Source organism: Panthera tigris, chromosome E1, assembly GCF_018350195.1.
Source record: "Panthera tigris isolate Pti1 chromosome E1, P.tigris_Pti1_mat1.1, whole genome shotgun sequence".
In the NCBI taxonomy this organism is placed as follows: Eukaryota; Metazoa; Chordata; class Mammalia; order Carnivora; family Felidae; genus Panthera; species Panthera tigris.
Genome location: NC_056673.1, coordinates 747,337 through 774,167, shown reverse-complemented (window position 1 = coordinate 774,167; position 26,831 = coordinate 747,337). Strand labels below are relative to the sequence as shown.

The 26,831-nt window shown below is 61.8% G+C and overlaps 1 protein-coding gene across 6 annotated transcripts in view; it reads right to left on the bottom strand.

Annotated features, from left to right (window-relative positions):
* Positions 1-2,629: 2,629 nt before the first annotated feature.
* SLC13A5 (solute carrier family 13 member 5) overlaps positions 2,630-26,831 on the bottom strand; it is a 39,834-nt gene continuing 15,632 nt past the window's right edge. For 2 of the 6 annotated variants that reach the window (XM_042967255.1, XM_042967258.1), the window contains 11 exons: positions 17,231-17,359; positions 16,932-17,068; positions 14,692-14,876; positions 13,958-14,126; positions 12,792-12,914; positions 10,815-11,030; positions 10,015-10,115; positions 8,688-8,806; positions 6,252-6,413; positions 3,557-3,694; positions 2,630-2,888 (listed from right to left, as the gene is read on the bottom strand). In XM_042967255.1, the coding sequence (XP_042823189.1) occupies positions 2,757-2,888; positions 3,557-3,694; positions 6,252-6,413; positions 8,688-8,806; positions 10,015-10,115; positions 10,815-11,030; positions 12,792-12,914; positions 13,958-14,126; positions 14,692-14,876; positions 16,932-17,068; positions 17,231-17,359 (1,611 nt within the window). In that variant the 3' untranslated portion in view covers positions 2,630-2,756. Of the gene's footprint in view, positions 2,889-3,556; positions 3,695-6,251; positions 6,414-8,687; positions 8,807-10,014; positions 10,116-10,814; positions 11,031-12,791; positions 12,915-13,957; positions 14,127-14,691; positions 14,877-16,931; positions 17,360-22,515; positions 22,621-23,886; positions 24,407-26,831 lie in introns of those variants that run through there. The other 4 variants (XM_042967256.1, XM_042967257.1, XM_042967254.1 and 1 more) reach the window with 4 other exon arrangements.

Below are 26,831 nucleotides of genomic sequence, written 5' to 3'. Positions count from 1 at the left end.
GATGACTCACTGTCCCTCGTCGGCCACCGTGGAACGGACAGTGGGGAGGAGGGACCGGTCACCCGTCCAGGGGACGCATCGGCTCACTGGCCCTGCCAGCGGGGGAGGCTGGGGCCTTTCCCTGAGGAAGCTTTCAGCCCTGGGGGACGGGGGTAGACACTGCACAACCTGGGCAATGCGTGGGGCCCCCGTGGGGTCGTGAGTCCCCGGCCACACGGCTGAGAGAGCCGTCCCGGTCAGGACTGCGTGCTCAGTGAAACTCGGGCCCAAACGTCCAGGCAGGTGCCAAGAAGAGAGAACAAGGGTCTTGGGCAGAACCTCTCAGAGGCAAAATGTTGACAGGGCAGAGGTGTGAGAGGCCTTTCAGCAAATGGCGAAGACCGGGTGGGGGCGGCGGTGGGTGAGGGGACCCGTGGCTCTCGGGAAGGGACCTCGGAGGGGCCAGAGTAGCCCTGTTCGTTAGCGGCCCAACAGCACCCCCACTGTTTTCCTGCCAGAACCCCGACGTTGTGGTGGGTGGAGGAAACGTGGGCCCATTCCCCAGGCCCGGGAGAGGAGTCCCGACTGGCCTCCTGACGTCCTGACGACGCTCCGGTTGCCCTGGGTCCACGACCCGCCTGACGGTGGCCTGTGGCCACGTTGTGGCCGGCAGCCCCTGGAGGGGAGACTCGGGACTTCGGAGAAAGCGTTGGCTTTCCTGGTAAAAGGGAAAGACGCAGCAGACTCACGCCCCCTTCTTCCCGCCTCCAGTGCCAGGGGCCGCAGGGGCAAGCGTCACAGTGAAAGCTCCGTGTGCTCAAGAGTCCAGGGCCATCGACCTCAGAGTTCCTGTCCCGGGGACACCACACGCCCGACGGTTACTTTGCAGCCGACCGCAGTCCTGGCGGGCACTGGCCATAATGGTGTGCACCCGGCTTCGGGAGAAGTTGTGTAGAAGCAGCCTGTGGTCAGGGTCCCCAGCCCGAGGGTCTGCTCTCCGGGAGCCCCCGCCCGGCTTCCTGTCAGCCAGCTGGAGCCCCCCCTGCCCCCAGCCCCCAGCCAGGCCCCCTGGACGGCCTTCGTGACCTCGCTCACGACCACCCTCTGGGCGTGTCCACCGGCTGCACCCACAGCGGCCCCTCTGGCCTGGCCATCGTCCCAGCTCCTGGTCGGCAGGGGGCCCAGGCCCTCGGGGCCCTCGGACAGGGGCACGGACACGTCCCTCACCTTGGAGGGGCAGCCGGCCATCCTCACACTCTCCCCAACCGGACACTTTGCTCCCTCGGACACAGACGCCCCGTGCTGTCTTGAGCCCGCCTCTGAGGAGGCAGCGGTGGGGGCCCCGGTGCGACTCTCTTCCCCGAACCCGTGGCCCCCACTGTCTCCGACAGGCCCCTGGGGGCCAGGCCCTTCTCGGCTAGAGGGGGAGCAGTGGACACCAAGGTGGAAGGTCCGGATGGAGCCCTAACTGCCGCCAACCTGGACGCAACTTTGGCCACATGACTTGGCCCCTCGGAGCCCGTATCCTCGACAGACAAGTGAGGATAACACCGGCTGAGCCCGTGCGGCTGCCGCGGGGACCCAGGGACAGATCCCGGGGCAGCACCGGGGACGGGAGGTGGGCGGCCAGTAAGGCTCACTCACCCACCAGCCCCCTCCCAGAGCCAGCGCACCTGTCCGTGGAAGGCACGCGGGGCAGGGCCCGGAATGATCCCCTCCCGGGAGCCTGGTCCCCGAGGGCGTTGCCCTGAGTCCTGAACGGTGTCCTGCCCCGAAAAATGCCGTCAAGGATCCTGACGTGCTTCTGCTTCCAGAGCGGCCAAGGAGGCTGGCGGGCGGGGGGTGGCGGTCCCGAGGGTCCCCGTGCCGCCCTGCCGTCCTCGCCCCCGGCGGCACCAGATGCTGTCAGCCCAGGGACCGCCGAGCACTGCTTATCCTCAGCTCTGTGGCCACCAGTCAGCGGCGGGGAGCTGAAACTCCGGCAGGGAAACCCTGTGGGGACCCTGCTCTTGGCCGTCAGCAGCTGTGTCCACGCCGGGCCTGCGGGTGCAGGAGCACCCGGAACCCCACCGGTGGCCCCGAAGGGGCCACGGCCACCCGTACGTGGAGTGCGGCCACGGCCGCCTGCAGGATCAGGGGTGCAGGGGGCCCCGGTCCGGGGGTCCGAGCATGTGTGGGCCCGGACAACAGAAGGGGTGCGTGGGAGGGCTGCGCAAGGGTCCGCGTCCTCCGCTGACATGGGGCGGGGCCAGGAGGGGAGATTAGCCAGCGGTGTGCGGTGGCTAATGTCAGCCAAAGTCCTCACCCTCGGGTGGCCACAACACGGCCCCCAGGGGTCCCAGAGGCTCCGACCCCAGCGGCCGTCCCCGGGCCGGGTGGCCCCTGCCGAGCAACAGGAAGGAGCGGAGGAGCCCAGAAGCTGGAAGAGGGACGGGCTCTGGAGGCTGTTTTCTCGCTTCCCGAGCTGCGATCGGAGTCCCCCTTAGATGACGCCAGACCCCAGCCTGGGGCCGGCTGGCGGCCGAGCTGGGACAGGAGCCTGTGTCCTGATCCCTGTCCCAGGAGTGACAGCAGGCCCCCGGGGGGCGCCCCCCTCTCCCGCCCTGCAGAGCCCTCCCCCCCAGCTCTGCATGGAGCCCCCAGGCTGGGTCTCCGTGGGGGTGTGGGCATCACTGGATCGCTTTGGGGAGCGAACCCCAAACTTGTGCCGGGAGGTGTGCTGGGAGGTTCGGGTCCTCAGGAGGGTGGGGGCGGCGTGCCGGGTCGCGAGGCTCTCCCTAGGTCTCCGCGTGTGTCAGGTTAGCCCAGTCAGGGAAATGGTCCAAGTCAAAGATGACCCGTCCCCACGTGTTGACAGCCAGAAATACACAGAAGACTCCAATTATGTTCATCATGAGTCCTGTTTTCACCTGGAAAAAGACGGGTCAGAGTCAGCACCCCCGGGTGGGCCGGGCCGTCAGAACAGCCGTGACCGGCTGGTCTGCTGGGCTCCCGTCCCTGGGCCGTGCTCTGTGCTCTGTGCTCTGTGGTCACTCGCCCCCAGGCAGAGCAAGGCGGGTCGGCAGGTGTCCTCGGTGCTCAGAGCCTCCGGGAAAAGCTCCACACCCAGGCCGGCATTTGGAAACAGCCTCGGGGAGGCGGCCTGAGGCCCAGCGGAGGCTCTGTGACCACGAGGGCCTTCCTTTCTGGCCTCCCCCTCCCATCCCAGGTGACGGAGCCAAAGCAGAAAGGAGGGGGTCGTCCTCTGTCTGCGTCTGCGTCCAGGACATCCCCCGCTCCCAGGCGGTGGCCTCTCTCGCCCCCTCCCTGCTTCTCCTGACTGTCCTCGCGGGCTCCCGCTGGTCTTGGAAGCCCGTCACGGCCACGCGGGACCCCCGCCCTCACCCTTTCCGAGGGCTCAGCGAGGGCTCCCCAGGTGAGTGCTTCCACGCCTCACCTCCCAGCTCTGGGGGGCAGAGCGGTCCCCGGAACGTGAGAACGTCTCAGAAAAGAACCAAAGGAGCACATGCATGCAAACGCACGGGTCGTGGCCGTCACCGGTCGGTACCCCTGACGCCAGCCGGGCGTCGTGCGTTACCATGTCGGAAACCTTGAGGTGTCCGTAAGCAAACACGATGGCGTTGGGCGGGGTGGCCACGGGCAGCATGAAGGCAAAGGACGCGCTCAGGGTGCAGGGCAGCATGACGTACAGCGGGTTGAGGCCGATGGAACGTGACTGGGGAGAAACACGGAGCCACGGGTCACACACGCAGGCAACGAAGGCTCCAGGGACCGTCTCTCTGAAACGCGTCCCCCCAACGCGCCCTGTGCCTCCGTCCCGCCGGCCCCTCTTCCCGTCGGCACGGGTCTCGATAAGAGCCTTGCTGGGCCCTGAAGGCTGAACCCGCAGCCACCTCCCAGGGAGGCCTTCCCGAAGGTCCCCTCGGTCCATTCAGCACCTACTTCCTGGGCACCAGCTACGAGCCACAGACCATGCCGGGTGCTCAGGCCGCACCGAATCTCGTGGCGTCCCCGCGGCCCACGTGTGCACATGGCTGTCCGTCCTGCCACGGACCTAGAGGGCCCGCGTCTCCTCACCTACGCACACACGTGCTCTTACACATGTCTGGGATCGTTTTGCATACGGAATTCGATACTGCTTTTTACCCTACAGCTTAAAATTCAGCCACCTCAGACAGCGCCCCGCACCGAGTGGATGTTCGTTAAATGTTTGCTGAATGGACGAATGATACAGCTCACAATATTTGTTCGTGTCTATCGAAACTAGCGATGATCCCTCGTGCAGATTTATGTGCACGCGAGGACAGACGCCTGTGCAACATTATAGCAGCAAAGCACTCAGGAGACAGACTCATCCCTAAGCCGGTGGCCGCAGAAGCAGGCTGCTTAAATGAAAACGTACCTACAAACAAGGGGACAGCTTGGGGCTGTGAAGAATGACAGCACGGGAAAACAAAATTCAGGTGCAGAACAGGACCACAGAATGAGGCCATTGGTTTAAAAAGAGTGTGTGTGTGTGTGTGTGTGTGTGTGATACATCCAGAAAGATACCTAAGAAATGAATAACAGAGGGGCACCTGGGCTCAGTAGTTGGGCGTCTGACTTTGGCTCAGATCATGATCTCACGGTTCATGAGTTCGAGCCCCAAGTCAGGTGCTATGCTGACAGCTCGGGGCCTGGAGCCCCGGCTTCGGATTCTGGGTCTCCCTCTCTCTCTGCCCCTCCCCCGGTCGTGCTCTCTCTCAAAAATCAATAAACATTTAAAAAAATTTTTAAATAGACATTAATAACAGAAATGGAAGCTGGGGGGTCAGGGTCTGGCGTTACTGAACATTTGTTAGCCACGTGTAAGTATCACGTTTTCAACTCTAAATACCCTTCAAAGCTGTGATCTGCCCCCCCCCCATGCTTGATAGTGTCATTCCGTATGAATACGTTTAATCTCCCCAATCCTCTGCTGTTATGAAAATATTTTTGTAACAAGTAACTCTGTGATGGGTTGTTCTGGAATGAGCACCTCTGGAGATCTTCCCGAGATACATTCCCAGACATGAAATTGCTGGGGCGGACCTCAGGTTAGGGTTCCTGTGGGTAAACAGGTCTCAGGAAAGGCCACGCCCGGGCACACGCCCTCTGGGGAGGGCTGAGAGGCCCAGGCAGGGCCCCCGTCTGTGTCCTGACCCCGCTTTCGTCCTGGCCTTGGATGTGCGTGGTGTATGCACCCCATGTGCCTCCGTGACCCAGCTTGGGGGTCGCCGCCTGCCCCCTCTCCTGGGGTGGGTGCCGAGGGGGCTCCGGGGGCCTCAGAGGTACCGTGGGCTTCTGCTTCTAGGAAAGCCTGTTTTCCAAGGGCCTGGCCACACCCCCAGGTGAAGACCTCCATTTGTCTGGCTCTGGGCTGGAGGCCTTTCCCGGGGGCGGGGGGCGCTCACCAGCGCTGGCCCAGCAGCCTGCTTAGGGGAACCGAGTTCCAACACTTTCATCCCTGCCCGGAACGGAAGGACAAAACCACTGGGTTTTACTTCCATACACGCGGACGCGGGGGCACAGAGTGGAAATCTACTGGCTCGAATCCTGAGCTCTTGGCTCAGACTCCTGACTCCAGGGTGACAACCACGGTCTCTCCCAGGCTCGGGCTGTCGCCCACAGATTTCCACGGCCCTCCTCTTACTTGGCCCTAACCACAGCTTGGACCCAGGTCCTCCGACCGCCAGCCCGGCCTCCTGCTGCACCACCCTGAGGTCGGGACCGCCGCGCGAGGGGCGTTGGAAGGAAGCGTAAGGGATCACAGCCTCTCCGTGCCCTGCCTCCTCCTGAGTTCCGGCCGGCACGTGCTTGCCCACAGCACAGACCCCTAGCCTGGCACCGCCCCCCGCCCCCGCCCCGACCGTCCTCTCCCTCCCGCCTCCCCAAGACCCAGTCCCCCGGGGTCTCTTCCTGGCGGCCCCGCCCGGCCGCCCTCGTGCACACCCCGGGCTACACGCTCCAGACCCTCCATCACCCCCATGACACTGGCCCGCAGATCCTGTCTCCTCCGCTTGAGAAATGACCGGCCGCATTTATAAATGGATTTCGAGGGCCTGGTTCTTGCTGTGCACTTTGGTGCCCGCGAGGGACCCGAGGACAGAGACCGAGGGTCAACAGAGGCTCAGAGGCCCAGGCCTGCAAAGCGTGTTTGGGCTCCGTCCCTTCAGGGACCCAGGACACGGTCCCAGCTTGGCGGCTTCTTGTGCCATGACGGCTAAGGGTCCCCTTCCTGGTGGGTCACTCACCATGGAGGCGAAGATGGGCAGGAAGAGGGTCGTGGTGGCCACATTGCTCGTGCACTCGGTGAACACGGCAACAAGCAGGGACAGGATCAAGGTGATGGCCGCCGGGGGCACAGAGTGCAAGGGTTCCATCTGCTCCCCCATCCATTCCGACAGCCCCGAGGCCTTGAAAGCGGAGGGGGGGGGGCAGTCACCGAAGGCTGCGGGCCCGGGGAGCTCAGCCCCTCCTGCAAGTCTGACTCTCTCTCTGCATAAGAGCCACGGGTGGGCTCCACGAGGCCACACCCTCAATCCCCACCCTCGCCCTGCTGTCTCCTAAATCCGTTTCCAGCCCAGCTGGTCTGTAACTGAATTTTGGCCCAGTGACACTCAACATGCCTCTACCTGAATTCACTCTCTCTGGCCCAGAGTCTGCTCCCCGGGGCTCCCAGACACCTGCCGCCCACCCTGGGAAGCTGGACACCGCCCTGGGGTCCCTGTCCCCTTCTTCCTTATGCCCACTCAGCCACCCAGTCACCCAGAGCTCCTCATCGCCATCTCCTCTCAGCCCCCGGTAGCTCTCCACGCTCAGGAGAGGGATCCGAGGCAGACGCTGGGGATTTAGAGCAGGAGCGAGTCTCAGGAGAGAACAGCTCACGGGGCCTCCCGCTCTGAGGCTGGGTTGGACGACCGACTGTATGGGGCGCCTGCTGGGTCTCCCTCAACGCCTCCCTGCTAGGTCTACTCGACCTCAGGGTGTTTGCCAAGTGCAGATCTGACTGACTCGCCGCGGCCACCACCCTTCAGTGGTCACCCACGGTCTTCACAGTAAGTCCACTCTCTCTGTTGTAACCCTCGGCGGAGTGGCTGCACCAGCCTCCTCTTCTGCTGCTCCTGCACTAGAAACGGCACACTGCCCCCTTCACTCAAGTGTCACTTCTCCCTGACATGCTTTTCCAGATGTGTCCCCCTCGCATCTGGACATATATCAATCTTGACATATATCAATCTCCTCTGTAATGCTCAGGCTGATTTAACAGGGACATAAAGGGAATGTTTGATGAATGAATGAATGAATGAATGGGAGATAACAGATGGATGCATGAGGTGACCAGATGGATGCATTTGTTCATCCAAAAGATATTTATGTCCTTGCTATGCACTGGGCTCTATTCTAGATGCTGAGGGAACAGGAGAAATAAGATAGACCAAATTTGTCCATGACATTCTATTCCTGGATGGATGGATGGGTGGATGAATGGACAGATGGACGGATGGAAGGGTGGATGGATGGATGGATGAATGGACAGGTGGACAGATGGATAAATGGATGGATAGATGGATGGATGGATAGATAGTTGGATGGATGGAAGGAAAAATAGATGGGTGGATGGATGAATGGATGGATGGATGGATGGATGGATGGACAGATGGACGGATGGAAGGGTGGATGGATGGATGGATGGATGGATGGATGGATGAATGGACAGATGGACAGATGGATAAATGGATGGATAGATGGATGGATGGACAGACAGATGGATGGATGGAAGGAAAAATAGATGGGTGGATGGATGAATGGATGGATGGGTGGATGGATGATGGGCGGATGGACAGATGGACAGAAAGAAGGATGGATGGATGGACGGATGGATGGCAGATGGACAGATGGATGAATGGATGGATAGATGGATGGACGGACAGACAGACAGTTGGAGGGAGGGAAGGATGCAGGGATGGATGGATGGAAAAATGGATGGATGGATGGATGGATGGACAGACAGTTGGAGGGATGGAAGGCAGGAAGGAAGGAAGGAAGGAAGGAAGGAAAAACAGATGGACGGATGGACGGATGGATGGACAGACGGTTGGATGGGTGGATGGATATCAGCACCAAGCTGCCTCATCTCTCCCTCAACCTTACTTCTTCCCTACTGGGGAGGAATAGAAGTAAGAAAGTTTCATTCGTGTGTGTTTTCTCCTAAACGCCCGTCCTCTCCTTCTGTGCTGCTACATACCTATCTAGAGAAAAATGCTTAAATGTCAACTGTATCAACAAGGACTCATCAAGTGAAAGAACCAGGTGTAGTGGTGGAAGTGGCCACAGGGACTCGAAAGAAAGACCTCCCAGAACAAATCAAAGCAGAGATCATTATCGCCAACCCCCGGGGCAGCCCTCACAGCGTCCCCTGCCTCTCTTGGTTAACTTATTCTCTTGGTCACTTATTCCCTCGTTTCTGCAATTTTTCAAAGAGCACTTTCTCTCTTCCAGGCACTGCCCGTGTTGCAGGGCCTCTCGGTGACGAGACAGAGTCCCGTGTCCTCAAGACGCGTGCAGTTCTGCGGAGCAGACACAGAGCCACAGAGCACAGAGCAGGGGTGTGGGCAGAGGGGCACCTCAGGTCTCTGACGCCGTCTTGTGCAAGAGGGGCCCTGGCAGCCGGCGGCCGGGGGCGTTACCTCACATCCTTTGGCCAGTGCGAAGCCGCCCCCCAGCAGCAGCACGATGCCCCAGGGCACTTTCTCCTGGGTCACCTTCCAGGTCAGCAGCGCAGGGGGATAAAATGGAGTTTTCCTTTCTGGGAAGAAACAACAAAAGACACACATACACAAGCCAGAGCAGCAGCGGGAAGCAAAAGAGATCGATTCCAGGGGAATCAAAGCCCGTGTGGACCAGGGACGCCCACCCAGAGCGAGGTTTCACATCAGCTGAAACTCACAATGAACGCCACACCCAGTGCTGGTGAAAAATGCTGGGTAACACGGTCACCCACTCCTGGGGAGCATACGCATTGGCCCAATCTTTTTGAAAAGCCATTTGGCATATATACCCTTACAATAACACGACTCCTGGAAATTTATCCTAAAGAAGAAACACCTAGGGGCGCCTCGGTGGCTCAGTCGGTTAAGCGTCCGACTTCGGCTCAGGTCACGATCTCGCGGTCCGTGAGTTCGAGCCCCGCGTCGGGCTCCGGGCTGATGGCTCAGAGCCTGGAGCCTGCTTCCGATTCTGTGTCTCCCTCTCTCTCTGCCCCTCCCTTGTTCATGCTCTGTCTCTCTCTGTCTCAAAAATAAATAAAACCTTAAAAAAAATTTTTTTAACGAAAAGCCATTTGGCATATATACCCTTACAATAACACGATTCCTGGAAATTTATCCTAAAGAAGAAACACCTAGGGGCGCCTGGGTGGCTCAGTCGGCTCAGGTCATGATCTCACAGTTCGTGGTTCAAGCCCCACGTCGGGCTCTGTGCTGACAGCCCGGAGCCTGGAGCCTGCTTCGATTCTGTGCCTCCCTCTCTCTGCCCCTCCCCCACTCACGCTCTGTCTCTCTCTGTCTCAAAAATAAATAAAAACATTAAAAAAATTTTACAAAAAGAAGAAACACCTATGCACCTGAAAACACTAATTGATAGCAACGGAAAATTCCAAACGACCAGAACGTTCCACAAGATAGAACAGCTCCGCCCCTCCATGCGCTACGATGCCATAATGAGAGAAAATGGACATGAAGCCTGTGGCGTTAACAGGAAGTGATCACACCATAAAGACACGAAAACCCAAACAACCGAGAAACGGAATCTGAGCGGCCCGTGTAACACATGCATCCCAGCAAAGACCAGAGGAGAGAAACCGGAAAAAGCACGGATGGCCTTGCGGAAAATTGGAAACGTCTGTCTGTCCTCTTATAATATTGCCAAGGTTTCAAACGTCTGGAGGGCACAAGAGAAGAATTTGCAGAAAACAGTCCCCAGGGAAGGCCTGACGCACGCTCCCGGGGGCCTTACCCTCCTCCGTCTGGCCACGGAAGTTGAACTGGGGCCTCTGCGAAGGCACTACGAACAGCAAGGTGGCCACGAAGGTGGCCACGGTGGCGTCAGACGCGTACCTAGCAGAGAGAGCACACGGACGTGCCCAGCTCAGTTTTGGGACCATCACCACTCGGCGAGCCTGCTCTGCGTCTACAGGCTCAGCCGAGCGTGAGGACTGGAGCCCTAAGGGCCGTGTAGACGGAACCCTGGCTGGAAACCAGGATGTCCACGTCTCTGCCCAGCTCTGCCCCCCGCTGGGGGACCCTCAGCCACTGGCTTCCCTCTCGGTCTGTGCTGCTCCGTGGACGAGCCTCATGACCTCTACTCATCAGACTCTCTGGAATCCTGGGTTCACCAGGGTGCCCACGAGGGCTTTGGTGATAACTCAAGAGCCTTCAAATGCCACAGGTGGCCACAGGCAGCTGTCCGCCCGCCCGCATCGCCTGCCTTGTCTAGGACACGGGTGTTTCTCAACCTTGCTTCCTTCTGGCCACAGAACAGCTCAACCTGGAGGGAGGCAGCACACACCCTCCGGGCCAAAGAGGCCCTGGACCCCGGACTCCTTCTGCTTTCAGAGGGAGGAAAGACGGCGAACAGAAGTCTGGAAGCTAGAGCTCCGGGCTCAGCAAATCTCTCTCCGTCACATCCCGGCCACCCTGCCTGGCCAGCAGGAACTGTCTGCGGGCCTGTCGCGAGGACTGGGGAGAAGAGAACCAGCCGTGAACCAAGGCAGCGCTGCAGAAGTCACGCGCGGGGCCGGGGAACCCGTAACTTACTTTGTCTCGCCCTCCTCCCAGGCCAGCGACACCCAGCCGGGCATGAAGCCGGGGTCCCGCGAGAACCACAGGCCGACCAGCAGGAGGAAGCAGAGCAGGACGTTGGCCTCGGCGAAGGAGAACGGCCCCAGCTTCCTGTACTCCTGCCACAGCAGCTCATACACGGCCTTCTCGTGATGCCTGCTCTCCAGCCCGCAGCCCCAGGACGCCTTAAAACTGGAGGTGCAGAGACAGAAGGCGGCGAGGCCGGCCGGACAGTCAGACGGCGCTGGCTGTCGCCCACGGCGGCCCTCACCTGCCGGCCCTCCCCCGCAGGGCGCAGGGCGGGAAAGTCTCTGTTAGGCGTGCCCAGCGCGTGGCCCAGGGCGCCCCCAGAGCCGGAGGGGGCTCCCCGGGAGCCTGTGGCCACGGCCACCACAGTGCGCCCTGCAGGACCTCCCCCGGAGGTGCTGGCATGAGGGACAAGGAGGAGGAGGGATCCCTGGGCAGCTGTAAGGGTACCTCAGCCGTGGGAAGGGCCGGCCAGGGCCACAGGGCCCCGGACGCGGGCCCAGGGGATTCTCCGGGCATTCCAGCCCCCGTCAGCCTGAAGGCACTGGGTGAGGCCAACAGGACTGTCCCCAGAGAGCCCTCCCTGGCGGGAGCGCCTCCTGACCCCTGGAGCACACTTCCCGGGAGGGCAGGGGTGCACGGAATCGGCACCAAGGGCCACTCTGTGAGCCGTTCTCGTGACGCCGGCTCCCGGGATAAGGGGCCACTCGGTGCTCTCAGCTGCCCGGCCGTGTCCGGTGCCACACGTCCGGCACCGACTCCACGGCGGCTGCAGATGGGACTCCCTCCGGCAGGTGGGTATCCATGCTGGCCCCCAGCCGTTGCCGCCACGCCTCCCGGACGCCCCCTCCCTGACATGAAGCGGCTCGCTCCCGGCTCAGGGTTAACCTGGCGGCTGCCGGGCTGGCACCCGATGCCGGCGGGTGGGTCGGGCTGCCCGCGGGAGCCCCGGGCCGGGGGGTGCGGGGTCCTGCAGAATGGCCGCCACGGAGCCCCTGACCCGGTGCTGCAGAGCCGGGGCAGGGAGGCCCTCGGACCCCCAAGGGCGTCGCCGGGGAAGGTGCGCAGAGGAACCCCCATCCCTGGCCCCGGGGATAGCCTGCTCAGGAAAGCCAGGTACGAGCCAGCTGTGATGTCCCGTTAGTGCTGGGGGCCTGTGGACCCCAGGGTTGGACGTGAACTCGTGAATTCGGAAGGCGGCTTCCCGGACGAGCTTCCTAGAGGAGGCTGGAGGCAGCCTCCCTGAGGTTGTGCCCCACGACCTGAGGTTGATCCCCACGACCATCCAGATGCGGGACCCGGATGAGGGCACCGCAAGAGGCAGGTGCTACCCCTGATCCGGTGAGGGCATCTAGGAAGCCTGGGGCAGGGGCCCCCGGGGCCCGAAAGGCTCCAGGCACGGCCTGCTGCTCCCACCATCGGGGCTGAATGTGAAAAGCTGTCCCGGCGAGGCTCTGGGGAGCTGCCCACCCACCAGGCTCCGCGTCGGGTTAGCAAGGACCACGGGGCTGGAGCCGCGGGCTGGCAGTGTGGGCGCGGCAGCCCAGAACGCAGACACAGCCGGACGCCCTCCTCAGAAGGGCGGCAGAAGCCTCGCCAGGCTGGGGGGCCACAGCTGGGGTTCCTGACGTGACATCCCCTGACGCTGGCAGTGCCCCTGTGGCCTCGGGGCCAGCCCAGCGCCCCCTGCTCTCTCTGCCAGGAGCTCAGCGGGCCTCGGGGCCTCGGGCAGCCCCCCAGCTCAGGCTGGCGCCCCTGACGCCTGGCTGTACCGGGCCTCGTGGCAGTCAAGGGCAGTAACCCTCGGCCTCCCCAAGAGGGGCTCTTATGGACTCAGCTGTGTCCCCCACGTTCGCATGTTGAAGCCCTAACCCCCGGCCAGACGGGCTCGCCTGAGCCTCGTACGGACGCACCGGACCCGCTCACCTGAACCTCATATAGACGCACTGGAGCCACAGCCAGGCCAGCAACAGCATCACCAGCATGTTGGGAAAGGCAAAGCCAAACCAGGAGGCGAAGTTCACCAGGTCTTTGCTGTCCGGAAACAACCTGAAGGGAGAGACACTGAGCTGTGCACGGTGGCCCCAGGGTGGACGCTGAGACCGGGCCTCGCCACGCACAGAATAAGACCGGGGGGTGGCTGACCGCCCTGCCTGAGCATCCGGGCCCCCCTGGGGACCTAGCAAAAGTCAGGGCCTCGCCTACACACAGGAGCCGGCCAACAGCTTCCGGGCTCCACGGATGAGGTGGGGGGGCGGGGGGGGGCCCTGGGAAAGCCACCCTCCCGATCCTCCTGGGGCTGGCGGAGGGTCGCTTCTGCGGCGGCCGGCCCTCTGCCCCCAGGCACCGGCTCCCTTAGACACAGCCTTCCCCACTCAGCTGCCTTTCCCAGAGGAACTCCAGGGAGAACGGTAAGGCCATCATTATAGAAGGTCCTCGAAGATCAAAACAGTCTGCGTGTTGGGCCTCAAGTGTCTTCGGGCTGGGCTCCTTCCCGCCTCCCGGCTGTCCTGCCTGCTGGCCTGGTCCAGCAGGTAGCTGCCCGTCAGGGCCCCTCACTCGGCGATCCCAGCCCCACCCGCACCAGCCGGGCCCAGGATGAGATTCCTCAAGGCCTGTGTCCCTTTGTGGCCAGGGCGGGAACGTGCCCACCAGCCCTGTGGTTTTTCTGCAGCCCCTTCAAGGGCGCTTAGAGGCAACAAGTAACCTGACCTCTGACCCTCCCATAGGGCACCACCGTTAACAGCCGGGGTTGTTAACGTATCGAGCCCGCTGCGAGGGGGCTTCTGTGTCTGTTTTCTGCAAGTTTGACGGGGACCCGGCCTCTCGCGCCACACTGTCGTTTCCCTCGACTTCAGCTCCGTATTCAGGGCACATTCCCGTCGGAGTGAGAGCCCGGGGAGGAGGGCAGGACTCGCCCCAGAGCAGAAGCCAGCCGGGTCTGTGCACACCAGCTCCCACCCTGCAGGGGTCTCGGGCAGGTGCAGGGCTGTCCGGCCCCGGCCCCGGCCCCGGCTGAGCAGGAAGGAGAGCTGGGGGCCCCCCGGCCCCGGGCCCTCCTTATGTCCCCAGAAGGCAGGCCCGTGACTCACTCGTGCATCTGGCCCAAGAGCACCACGTTGGGCCCCGTCCCTGTCAGTGTGGCGGTCCCTCCGATGCTGGCCGCGTAGCACACGCACAGGGTCATGGCCTTGCGCACGCTCCTCCGGTCGCGGTCGGCCCGCAGCCCCTCGGGGGGCCCTTCGAAGGTCACTTGGCTCCCTGTGGGGGGCACGCCGCGGGCTGAGCTCCAGCGCCTGACCTTGCCCCGGGCCCCTGCGGCCTGCCTCCACCTCCTTCCAGGGGCTCAGCTCCACACAAATCCGGAGGCTTCACACACGCCCTTCTCTCCTGGTGCCCTGTCCCTGCTCAGGCTGTTCCCTCCGCTGGGGGACAGGGACAGCCCTCCGAATCCACCTCAGGGCCCTCTCCCCCCGCAAGGCCCGTCCCTCTCCAGCGCTCCCTCGGCGTCCGGCCGAGGCATCCCTGGGTCAGATGAGTCTCGCCGGGGGCCTCCCTACCCGGCCTGCCGGGCTCTGCCGTCCCCGGGGAGCGTGTCTGTGCACCTCTGTAGCCGGAACCCGTCCCGGGGCCCGGTGACAAGGCCATCGCCCCCCCACCCCGGGGACGTGCGGTGAACGCGGCAGAGAATGAATAAGACGGGGGCTCTCTGGCCAGCCCCGGGGCCTCCCCGCGCCCCCCCCCCCCCGATGCCTGTGGGAGCAGAGGCCCCCCGGGCAGGGGCAGGTGCGGGCAGGGGTGAAGGGCACCCGGGCCGGGGGCTCACCTGGCAGCTGGCCGGCCCTGCCCTTGTCTGCCAGCTCCAGGGCCCCCAGGCCGGCCTCGGCGGAGCTGGCGGTCTCCATCTGCTGTAACATGGCCTCCACGATGGGCACCATCATGGCCGTGGTGGCCGTGTTGCTGATCCACATGGAGAGAAAGGCCGTGACGCCCATGAAGCCCAGCATCAGCCTGTTGGGGGGGTGGGGGGTGGGGAGGGAGGTTCCCAGCATCAGCCTGCAGAGGCGGGGCGGGGAGGGAGGCCACAGGTTCCCCCGGCGCCCCCCTCGGGAGCCAGCGGGGGACGGGACGGCCCTGCAGGGGTGGCAGGGAACGGGGCCGAGGCGTGGAAGCCGGTGCGAGACCGGATGGTGTCGGAGGGGGTCACAGCTCTAGTGCCTCCCCCCGCAACCCTCCCCACAAACATTCTGACACCCCTGTGCCGGCTACGGGGTCACCGAGAGCCTCAGACCCAGTCAGGGCTGTAAGGGGCTCCCATCCAGCAAGTCAGCAGCAACATCCAGCGGGAGCCGGCCCAGTGGGGAGAGCTGGCCCCAGAGTGACCAGGCTGGGCGGCCAGCCCTCAGGGGTGGGAGCCTGCCCCCCGCTCCATCCGCGCCCTCTGCCCCCTCCACTCGGCAGTGGACCAGGACCACAGACTGTTCTGGAAACACGTCCCTTTACTGGTAACACCCCACCTTCCCCAGCGTCTAGACTGGCTCCTCGTGGAGAACCTGTCGGACGGCAGCCTTCTCCGCGGCCTCCCTCCCAGCTCCCGCCACCAGGGCCGAGCACATCCCCTCCCCCACCCCCCAGCCTCCCTGGGACATTCGTCTCTGGCTGGATCTGGAGGAACGTTCCCACATCTGCTCCCCCTTCTGCTGTGAGCAGGGAGGGTCTGATTCTTCCCCGAGGCTCCAGGGCCGGGACTGGAAGGCTGGGGGGGGGGGCGGGGGCTGAATGGGACTCCGCTGCTGGTGGTCTCCGTGCTCCTGTGGGCCAGACCCCTCCCCGAGGTCACCGACCGGCCCGAGGAAGGATCCAGGGAGGTTCAACAGGTGTCCACGCAGGTGGGCCCCATGGACCCAGAAGAGCAGAGGCCAGGAGGAAGCCACGTCTGCATGAGTCAAGGCCCCATGGAAGCTCAGCGAAAAGCCCCCCCCAGGACGGGCAGTGCCGTGGACGGCCGGAGGCCGAGCTCCCAGGAGGAGCGGAGACCAGTGTGTGGCCGTCCCGGGTCTGGAAGGCAAATCTGTGCGGCTCGCTCCAGAACGAGGTCCACCTGCTTGTGGAGAAGCCACACCCTCCAAGGATCCCGAGAGTGAGGATTCTGAGAATTCTAGAATTCAGGCCTCTAAACTACGCAGGGGCTCTGCATTCGACCCCGTAGAAGCTCCCTGCAGAAGCTCCATGGAGCGTGACAGATCGGGAGCCGGGGTCTGGGAGTGCCCGGCACGACCCCAGCACGTGGACTCCCCAGGAGGGATGTACCGGGAATTCACCAGCCGCTGCCTCCGGAGGCCGGGCTGGAGACACAGGGACACGGCCTGCCTTCACTGAGGGAGCCTCAAGAGAAAGGTGCGGCCTGAGTCCCCAGTTAGAGGCTCAGGCGGTCCGACCCCCATGTGGCCGTCAGCAGTCTTTAGCCTGAGGGCAAGGTGGCAGGTGCTGCGGTCAGGGTCAAGTGCTCCGCCCGCCCGGGGTCTGCAGGTGCTCTCACCGCACCCAGGGGGTCCTGCTCTCGTCACCTCCATGGGATGGCGGGAAGAGGCCTGTGGCGGGCAGGGGGGACCTTGCAGCCATGAGAAAGTGAGGTACTGAGTGAGGTGGGGGAAAATGACACAGTGGCTTCTCTGCGGCGGGGGCGGGGGGAGGGTGCATGTGCCAGCCTCGGAGGGGCGGCCTTTCTGTTTCCCCTTGAACTGGGCTGTTGACCCGCCCATTTCCTGCTTTCCCCACAGAACCCCTAGGGGTATCGGGCAGGGCTTGATCCAGCCTCCACCCGCTCGGTTCCCTGCGGGACCTGCAACCCCTCCCCCAGGTCCTCTGAACACACAGGGGCCTTCCCTGCCCAGCCTCTTCTGCATTCGGAGGACCTTTACTCCCCGCTGCTCACACGCCCCACCCAGGGGTCCGCTGCCTGCCAAGCCCTGGCGGCCGGCCCTCGCGCGCGGGGCATCTGGTGTGGCGCGTCCCGCCCCGGCCCGGCCGTGCAGAGCCCTGTGCCGAGAGAGAGAGGGCGCTCACTGTGCTGGCTTGGCCCCCACCCACAGGAGCGTGCGCAGGGCTATCCTCTTGTGCAGATTCCAGCGCTCCACGGCCACGGCCATGATGAGGCCGCCCAAGAACAGCATGTTGGTGTCCTTCATGTACTGGATACACACCTGGAGGACAGCACGGGGCCCATTAGGGCCACCCCGGCCCCGAGCCCGGCCAGCAGGCCGGGCCGCCCGAGCGGGGACGGGCCGGGCAGCTCCGACAGGGGCTCGGGGAGTGCGCCACGGGGCAGACGCAGGACGCCGCCGGGGGCCCCCGGGGGCGCTCACCTGCTTGGAGTCCAGAATCTTCAAGAGCGGGAAAAGCAAGGCCGGCATGAGGGAGGTGACGGCCAGGGGGATGACCTCCGTGCACCAGTACACGGCCATGAGGATGATGACGTAGGCACACCTGACGAACTGAAGAAGCAGCCCTGAGGCCTCGGCACCTGGTGCCCCCTTCCCCCACCAGGCCCCCCCCCCCCCGCCCCTGCCGGTGGCCGCGGGCACGGCCGGAGCAGGCTGCCGTAGTCAGAGGGCCTGCCCTCGGGCCGCCCCACCGGCCCAGGACCCGAGGGGACCCAGGACCTCGTGCCCCTGCCTCCCAGCTGGGTCCTGGGCAAGCCCTCGCACCTGGGCAGGACAGAGTAAGAGAGGGGGCGTGGAGGAAGAGGGGGGAGGAGGAGGATGACGAGGACGAGGACGAGGACAGGATATAGAGGTCCCCGGCTTCCCACGGTTTGACCTAACGGTTTTTCGACCCTCCGAGGTGCCAACGTGGCCACACGAAGTAGGATCCGTATTTAGAATTCCCCGGGCTCCGCGCGAGCGGCCGGCCTCCTCTGTGACCCTGGCGACAGCGGCCTCAGCTCAGAACAACCGTTCTGCGCCCCCACGGGCCTCCCGGTTGTCACTCTCGGGACCGCACTCCACGAATTGCACAAGACATTCAACACTTTAGGTCAGAGAGGCTGGTGCCCGACTGCGGGGCCGGCTGGTGAGCCCCAGGCGCCACGGCAGGTGCTGAATGCTTTCTCCGCCTAGATACCTTCCGCTGGCCGTGGGTTCACGGGGACACAGCCCCGTCCCAAGTCCAGGAAGATCGGCACCTGTTTAGTAACGCGCCGATCACTCTCACAACAGCAGATGCGGCGGGGATCCTGGCCCCCTGCCGTGGAGGAAGTGTTTCTTCTCGGCCGGCACGGGAGGTCGGGACCGCCCCACGTTCTCCAGGGGACCCGCTCGCCCCAACTCCTGCTTCGGCTTCTCATTCCCGTCCCAAAGGGCTGCCCGGAGCGCCTGCTCCCGGAAACTAGCTGCCAACCAGCCCGTGCGGAGAACCACTGGTGCAGGGTATTCAGGCTTGTTTTTATGACTGGGCTTTCTCATCAGCACCTCCCGTCACAAAGGCCTCGAGCTTCCGAGTGGAGTCTAACCCTGGGCGAACCGTCCGTCGGTGCCGTTAGCCGCGTAGCCCCCCGGGACCTCGGCTTTGCGGTGAGACAGGCCTGGTTCTGGCGTGAGCTGGAGGCCGGCCGCTCACCGGCTGTAGGACTTGGGGCCTCGGCCCCATCGCCTCCGGGGACGGGGATGACCTGGCCCGCCTCCCTAGGCTGGCATTTGGGGTGCCCACCCAGACCGCCCTCTCCCCCCCCTCCCGGCCCTTCCCCCGAGTCAGCCACACCTGCCGCCCCTGCCCCTCACCGTGCCACCGCCCGCCTGCACCCTTCTGACCTTCCCACGTCCGGCCCCGCACACTGTGGCTCCCTCTCCCAATCTGCGAATCTGTTCAGGGCATCCCCCATTTAAAAGCCTTCTGTTGCCTTCAGGACAAAACCCAAATGCCTCAGCAGGGCTCAGGAGACCTCCTGTGAGGAGCCGGCCCTACAGACACCGCCCCCCCCCCCCGCCCTGTCCCCCGAACTCCTCTGGCGGTGACTGTCAACACTCTTCTCTTGCACACATACTACCCCCCCCACCCCCCGCCTGGAGGGAGCGCTGGCCGCACAGCTCCGGGGTTCTCCCCGGCCCCTCCCCCGCCCCACCCGCCCTGTGTCCCCAGCAGCTCGCACCCTGGGCTGTCACGGCTGGCCCCCACCCAGCACACACAGCCAACAGCGACCAGCTTGGGGGCAGAGCCCGAGCCCGTGGGTCACTCTGTCCTCAGCACCCAGCACTGACACTCAGGGGATGCTGGCCGAGTACCGATGCGGGGACAGACCAGCCGAGCCTGAGCCGTCCACCTGACGGCAGATGCACCTGTGCACCGTCACCTTCTCGTCACCCAGGAGACCACCTACTGTGTGCAGGAAACATTGCACCAAGACCTGGAAATTCTCCATCTGGACGGTGTTGCCAGTCATAAAAAGTAAACTTCCTTCGGCCTCCCAGGAGCACCCCGGGGCACTGCCCGACGGCCCGGCCACTGCCGCGTGGGGACCAGCGGTTCTGCGGGGGACCGAGCCAGCCTTGAGCTGTAGACGCAGCATCCGTGGCCTCTGCCCCCACTAGACGCCAGTAGAAAGGGCCCTCTCCAGGGGTGATCGTAAAAATGTCCCCAGACTTTGCCAGACGTCCCGGGGCCCGGGGCCTGCAGGGGTCAATGCTGGTTGGAGTCGCAAGGTTCAAGGCAGGACTGCAGGGCGGTTAGAAGCCCAGGCTTTGGCGCTAGACAGACCCGATCCCTGTCTACTGTCTGCCACTGTCTGGCCTTCAGGGTCCCTGATGTGTCTGGACCTTGGTTCCGTGGCGGGGGAGGCTAGGAATGATCCCCCCCAGCGGCGGACAATAAGGAGGTACATTGTAGAGACTTTAAAAACAGCAACGCTGTCCCCGAATCCTTCTCTTCGTCATCATCCTGCCGTAGCAATGCTCAGCAAGGTCGGTCGCGGATATCCCTCCCCCCCCCCCACCACCACCACTCCCAGCGCGGCCCTCTCCCGGCTCGTGCCCAGCCAAGAGCACCCATTAACGTCCGGTGTGCAGAGAGGGCTGGGTGTGACTCATGTCGTCTAAACTCAGCAACGTGACACGTGTAACCACTCTTCACGGCCCGGTCCCTGGAGGCACCAAATATAACCCGTTGGGAATGCGTCTGGAAGGCAGCTTAATTCCGAGAGAAAGGTGGACAGTGGGAGTCACAGGGCAGTGCCCAGCACGCAGCGGGTCAACAGCTGTCTGCCCGATGCACAAGTGAATAAAACCATGGCTCATTATGAAACTAATTAGTAACAAGCAAGGGTGTCTGTGACACGGTGCTTAACGGGGAAACGTGGGTGAGAGCACATCTGTGCGTGAGTGTGTGTTAGGGCACTTAAGGGTGTTTTCATGTTCATATTATATGTAACAGACCTTGCAATTAAGAATTTTTAAATAATTTTGGGGCACCTGGGTGGCTCAGTCGGTTGAGCATCCAACCCTTAGTTTCGGCTCAGGTCGTGATCTCGCGGTTGGTGGGTTCGAGCCCCGCGTCCGGCTCTGGGCTGCCACTGTGGAGCCTGCTTGGGATTCTCTCCCCCTCTCTCTGCCCCTTCCCTGCTCGTGCTCTCTCTCTCTCTCTCTCAAAAATAAACATAAAAAAAACTTAAAAAAGAGAATTATTTAATAATTTTAACAAAACAAACAATAGGATGAACATATTGTTTATTCTGTTAAAGAGCAACCTTCTCGGGAAAGGACCCAGAGAAAAGTCCCAAGAAGTGAAGCAGAGATGATGCCAGGAAGGATCAAGGTGGAAAAAGAGCAAAGCCGGGGAGAGGGCCGGGCACCAGCAGAGAGTGGCTGCCTGGGAGCCGCTTCCGCAGCACGCTCGGGGACCGGGACGGCCGCCCACGCTGCTGACCGCCCGCCCTCCGCCTTCCCGGAAGCCCTGTCCCCGACAGGTGCACCTGGGTTCCTTGCACAAGGGGGCGCTGTGGGGGCGGGGCAGCGAGCTCTTTGCTGGTGACCGAAACAAGATGCACATGGGAGGGAACAAGAACACAGGGTCCGGATGCTGGGGGGGGGGGGGGGGCGGGGAGGGGACAGCACGGAAGGCTGCCTGTTGGATGCCTCTCACGAGGGTCTCCCCTTCCTCGCCTGATCCTCGCTCCCAGGGCAGGTTGCTGACGTGCATACACACCCCGAGTTGAGGGTCCCATCATGAGGGTCCCCCTGTGTGTGCTCATGCGGGCGTGTGGAGGTGTGTGTGTGTGTCGGGGGGGGGAGAGTGGGGGGTGTGGGGGGGTGTGGGGTCTCAGCCACTCTCTCTCTGAGCAGGAAGGTCAGCCAAGCTGCTGTCACCCTCCCAGGAACTTCACTCCCTGCCAGCACAGAGGAAACGCCAGCTTTCCTGCCTGGCTCCCTCGCCGTCTACGAGAAAATACGGCTTCTTGCAGCTGGTGCGGCACTGAAGGGCCCCCCGCGGTTGGATCTGAGGCCCTTGGCCGGTCCAGGGTCACGCGCAGCCCACCCAAGGGTCCTTCCGGCCTCCCTCCCCCATCCTAGGAACTGGCATCGTCCGCTTTTGGTGCCCAAAGTCCGAAAGCGTCAGAAGCACACCTCCTCGCCCACTGTAGAGATGAGAAAACCAAGGCCCAGAAAGCGCGGGCTCTTGGGTCAAGTCGCACAGAGAAGGCGGCAGTGGAAGTGAAATCCGTCGCAGGTGGGCTCCCCGAACTCCCAGCCCAGCCCCCCTGCCTCCTTGGCCCCCGGGGCGCCCCCTAAAGAGCTCCTCTGTTCCCCTGAACCTGCCCCCCGGTGGGGGTGGGGAACCGGAGGTTTCCTGTCTGGGCTCAGAGTGAAGGCGCTCAAAGAGGGATGGAGGAAGGAGCAGCCAGCAGCCACAAAAGGCTTCAAAGGGCTTCGGGCCTCTGCCAAACGGGCTTCCACGGCCCAGCGGCCAGGGCTCCCGGCCCGCCCCCGCCCTGCGGCCAAGGCCATTCATCCAGGCCTCCCTCCCTGAGCGCTGGGCAGCCGGGTAAGGGCCGCGGCTTCCCCGAAGCCCTGGGTCGTGCCACCCAAGGCGTGAGCCTGGGAACGCGCCCGCCTCCTGCCCGGAGCCGCAGGCCAACTCTGACCAGCCTCTCGGCCGGCGGCTTCCCGGCCTCGGAGCAGGGAAGAAATGTGCATCACTGAGAGGGAAACTGAGGCTCAGAGAAGGGCCGGGGAGCGGCAGAGACAGCCCTTCGGGATCCACTCAGGGGTGATCGTTTTGCGTGCCTCCCTGACTGGCCTCGGGAGCCCCCCACAGCTGCGAATTCCTCATTTGCTAAGAGGGGGTGGGGGGACACAGGCGCCCAGGCTCCCCGTGGGTGCGGGCGACACTTGAGGGTGAAGCGGAGGGAGATTCCGAGCCAGGGGCTGAGCCCATGGACAGTCTGTGTGGCAGGATCCCAACTAGCTTGCGGGTTTCTGCGTCCTGGGGTCTCCGTGCCCCTCGACATTGTTTGTGGGCACCCCCCATCTGGCCCCCGGAGCTCCCGCCAGAGTGCGCCCCCGGGCATCCCCGCGCTCCAGCTCTGTGCTCCCGGGTCGGTGCCCGCGGCCCGCGCAGGGCGCAGGGGGTCGGGGGGGTGCTGCGGGGAGACGCAACTGACCTTGGCGGGCATCAGAATGACGAGTGGCAGCAGCAGGAGCGGGGTGAGGAACAAGATCACGAAGGACTTGAACCTGGAGACATAGCTGCGCGCCGCCGAGGCCATAACGCAGGAGGGAGGCGGCGGGAGAGGCGAGTGACGGCAGCCAGCGACCCGAGGGCTTAAGAAGGGGCCTCAGCGGGAAGGGGAGGGGGGGCAGTGCCAACCCCGCCCCCGTGGCGGGGCCTCCCCGCGGCCCCAGGGGCGGGGCCACCGCGCGGGGTCGGTGGGGCGCGCCGGCCCCCAACCTCGCCAACCCCGCCCGGGAGCGTCCTGGGCCCGGGCACCCGCCGGCTCTCCAAGCCTTTCCTGCGCTGCCCAGGACAGAGGCGCGCGCGGGGCTGCCGACCAGGGGCGATGGGTCGTTCGTGGTGCCGGCTTTGGCGTGAGCCCCCGTCCCCGGAGCCACCTGCAGCCTCCTGGTCTCCGCGGGGCTCCCGGACGGAAAGTCCTCGCAAGCCCCTGGGTCCCTCGGAACTGACGCCCCGGCCGCTCCCTCCTTTGCCGGTTACTCCCGCCCCCGCCTCCCGCACTCCAGAGGGGTCTCTGGCGGAGACGTCCCCGCGCCCTCCTCGCCGCCGGCCTTGCTCCCGCAGGTCACCCCGGCCTCCCGGCCGCGTCCGCGCTGCGCTGGGCGCAGGACCCCTCCCCCACTCCGCGCGCCCTCCCCGACCCAGCGCGTCCCGCGCTCTGCAGCGATCGCCGAGGAGGCCGCGCAAAGGTCCCCGAGGGCCGAGCGCCTTTCGCCCTCCAGCGGACACCAGCCGCCTGCGGCTCCCGCCTGACCCAGGCTGCTGTTGCCAAGTTACAGAGGGGACGGCGGCGGGGCAGGGGGTCTCCGGTGGACGGGCCCTTCAAACATTCTCTCTCCTGAAAACACTTCCTCAGCGCCTGTTGTGTGCTGGGCCCCTGGCTGGGGCTGCACCAAGGTGCAGACAGTAAGGCCTCCCCACTGCCTCCTTCCCTCCCTTCTCCTCCGCAGGCAGGTCTCATCCTGCAGCTTTCTGTCGGTGAGTCGCACCCAGCCTGGGCTTGAACCCCAGCCTGCCCCTTAGTGGTCAGGCCGGGTCTCATCCCGCCCTGGTGCTGGAGCCCCGCACGCATTTCCAACCTTTCCCGCCTGGACGCACAGCAGGACCTAAAACAACACATCCTAAGTCAGGCCGGTGACTTTTCCCGTGACCCCCACCTAAGGAGGCCCCCCAGACCCCTCCTGCCTCTGCGAGCCTCCTGCCAGCACCCTCCTGCTTTGTCCTTCTCAGAATTTCCCCCTTGCCTTCCCCACCCCCGACCCTCTACCCCCACACCCTGCACACTCACCACAATCTGTACCTTTATGTTTACTGGCGTGGACTTTCTTTAATGTCTGCTTTATTCCTCACCGTCTGCCAGCCAGCACCTTCTCCGTGGCTGGTGCGGCGCACTCTCTCAGAGCCTTTGCTCCGGGACGTGCGAATGAGACAAGGAAACCATTTCGGTAGGTTAACACAACGGCTTTCCAGGGGGCCCAACCCGGGTAGAGGTGGACCCCGGAGCCGTGCTGCCTGGATCTGTGTCCCGGCCTTATCACATGAAGCTCATTTTTGCTTAAATCGCGTGAAGCTCCTTTTTTCTTAAATGGGGGTAGTAACACCAACTGATTCCAAAAAGTTGCCTTGAAGGTTGCAGGAGTCCATGCTCAGAGAGCTAACACGATCTCTGGCATCCGAGAAGCAGTCGGGAAAGATTCGCTCTTACCAGTATCCGAAAAATGCTCTGAGTTGCAGCAGCGATGGGGGAAGACTTCACGGAGGCAGTGACATTTGAGCTGAGACTTCAGAGCTGAGTAAGATTTGCCAGGCAGCAGTGGAGGCTAGTCAGAATCCATCAGCGAACGAAAACATAACAAAGTTGTTGAGAAAAAAAAACTTTAGAAGTTTAGTCCTAGAATGTAAGTACTGCGACGAGAAAATAAACCACGTGGATGGAGGGATTATATCAATTCGTGGACGGGAAGACCAAACACCGTAGAGACACGCGTCTCTCAAGTCAATCAACAAGTCCCATTCGATTCCCGTTAACCCCCCACGGAGTCTTCATCTCACAAGTGGTCTAGAATTCAGACATTTGTGGGGAGTAATGGAAGGAAATTGCCCTATCAGAGTTCAAGGCTTACGAAGTCATAGTAATTGGTGCCATCACTCACTACTGGCATGGGGACAGAAAAAGTAGGTCACCAGATTAAAGAGCCTAGAAACGGACCGCGCATGTCCATTTCATATGGAACCTTGACGTACGAGACAGATTGATGGATATTCAGTGCCCACTGGCAGCTGTTAGACTAATTAGTTTTTAGCAGCAGGGATATTTGTCTTTCGCTAAACATGTTGACCACGTAGGAACAGCGTGATGGTAATATCTAATAAATTAATGAACTTATTTCCCATTTTTGTATTCATGAATTTTATTTAGTTATTTCCAAAAGCTGAACATAAAGGTTCGATTTTCGAATGCAAATATATTTACCAACAGAAAACTCTGTTTTTTTTTTTATCAAACTCCCACTTACAAAAAGCTTAAAGCTTAAAAAATTTTTTTTTTAATGTTTATTTATTTTTGAGAGAGAGGGAGAGAGACAGAGTGCGAGCAGGGGAGGGGCAGAGAGAGAGGGAGACACGGAATCTGAAGCAGGCTTCAGGCTCCGAGCTGTCAGCACAGAGCCCGACGCGGGGCTTAAACCCACGAACAGTGAGATCATGACCTGAGCCGAAGTCGGATGCGTAACCGACTGAGCCACCCAGGAGCCCCCAAAAAAGCTTATAATTTTAGCCTGTTAACATCGCATGATAATAAATGAAGTAATGAAAAGGAGTGTATCAATTTATATCTTGTATTGGTAACTTACCGAAAAATGGAAGGTGTCAAACGTCGTATCTCGATGTGGCTGCTTGGAGTAACCTACCCCCTCAGGATCTGTTCTGCATTTTTTCCCCTTGGGGCTTTTTAAAAATGATGTCCCTCAAGATATGGATTCAAACATTAGGATATATTTCTTGAAGATAAAAAGAAATAGTTCCCTAACTAAAAATATGTTTTTACTGATATACACAAAATTAAAATTATTTTGGAATATTTGGTCATAATGATATATCATCTGTAATTGTGTAATGCAACTTTTATCCCCATCTGAATAACTTAATAGAATTTTAATCCTTTTAATGTTTTTTTTTTTTTTTTGAAGGAGAGAGAGACAGAGCATGAGCGGGGGAGGGGCAGAGAGAGAGGGAGACACAGAATCGGAAGCAGGCTCCAGGCTCTGAGCTGTCAGCACAGAGCCTGACGCGGGGCTCGAACCCAAAAACTGCGAGATCGTGACCTGAGCCGAAGTCGGACGCTCAACCGACTGAGCCCCCCCAGACACCCCTAATAGAATTTTAATCTTAACACCAAGGCAGTGGGGCACCTGGGGGGCTCAGTCAGTCTGTTAAGCGTCTGACTCTTGATTTTGGCTCAGGTCATGATCTCATGGTCCTTGAGATGGAGCCCCACGTCGGGCTCTGTGCTAACAGCACGGAACCTGCTTGGGATTCTCTCTCTCCCTCTCTCCCTGCCCCTCCCTGCCCCCCCTCTCAAAATAAATAAATCAACATTTTTTTTAAAACTGAGGTATATCAATTTGACCTCAGTTTCAATTTGCAGTTACTACTTTCTGGTAAGACATAATGGGCTTCGTGTGCAATTTAAATTTTTGCAAATGTACCAGCCTATGGGTGAATTTCTAAGACATCAAAATGGGGATGTTGATGAAAACGGAGATGAGAATTCCCTTAGATACCGTTAGGCGGTGGATGCGATGGCCAGAATCAGACTCTAGAGATTACACAAATGTAGTAACGGCTTTTCAATCCCATAAACCCAGCTGCAACCACATCAGAATTTACAGAACTCTGTTCATGCTGAGCCCTGCAGGCCGCCTCCCCAGCACACTTGTTCATTTACGAAACCATCTATCGAGCAAAACAACTTTGCAAAACAGCCTCCGAAAGCACACCTATCGATGTTCTATGAGAAGAGCTGGGTGATAATGAGAATATAAGGCAAGTGTAACATCTTCACAGGCCATCGCGGCTCTGGACGCTCGTACAGACTAGCATCACTGGGGGCCAAGACTAGGCTTCTCTTAAAAATATTTAGAGCTGAGGATGCCTGGCTGGCTCAGCCCGTTAAGCAACTGACTTCATCTCAGGTCGTGATCTCGTGGTCCGTGGGTTCGAGCCCCGAGCTGGGCTCTGTGCTGA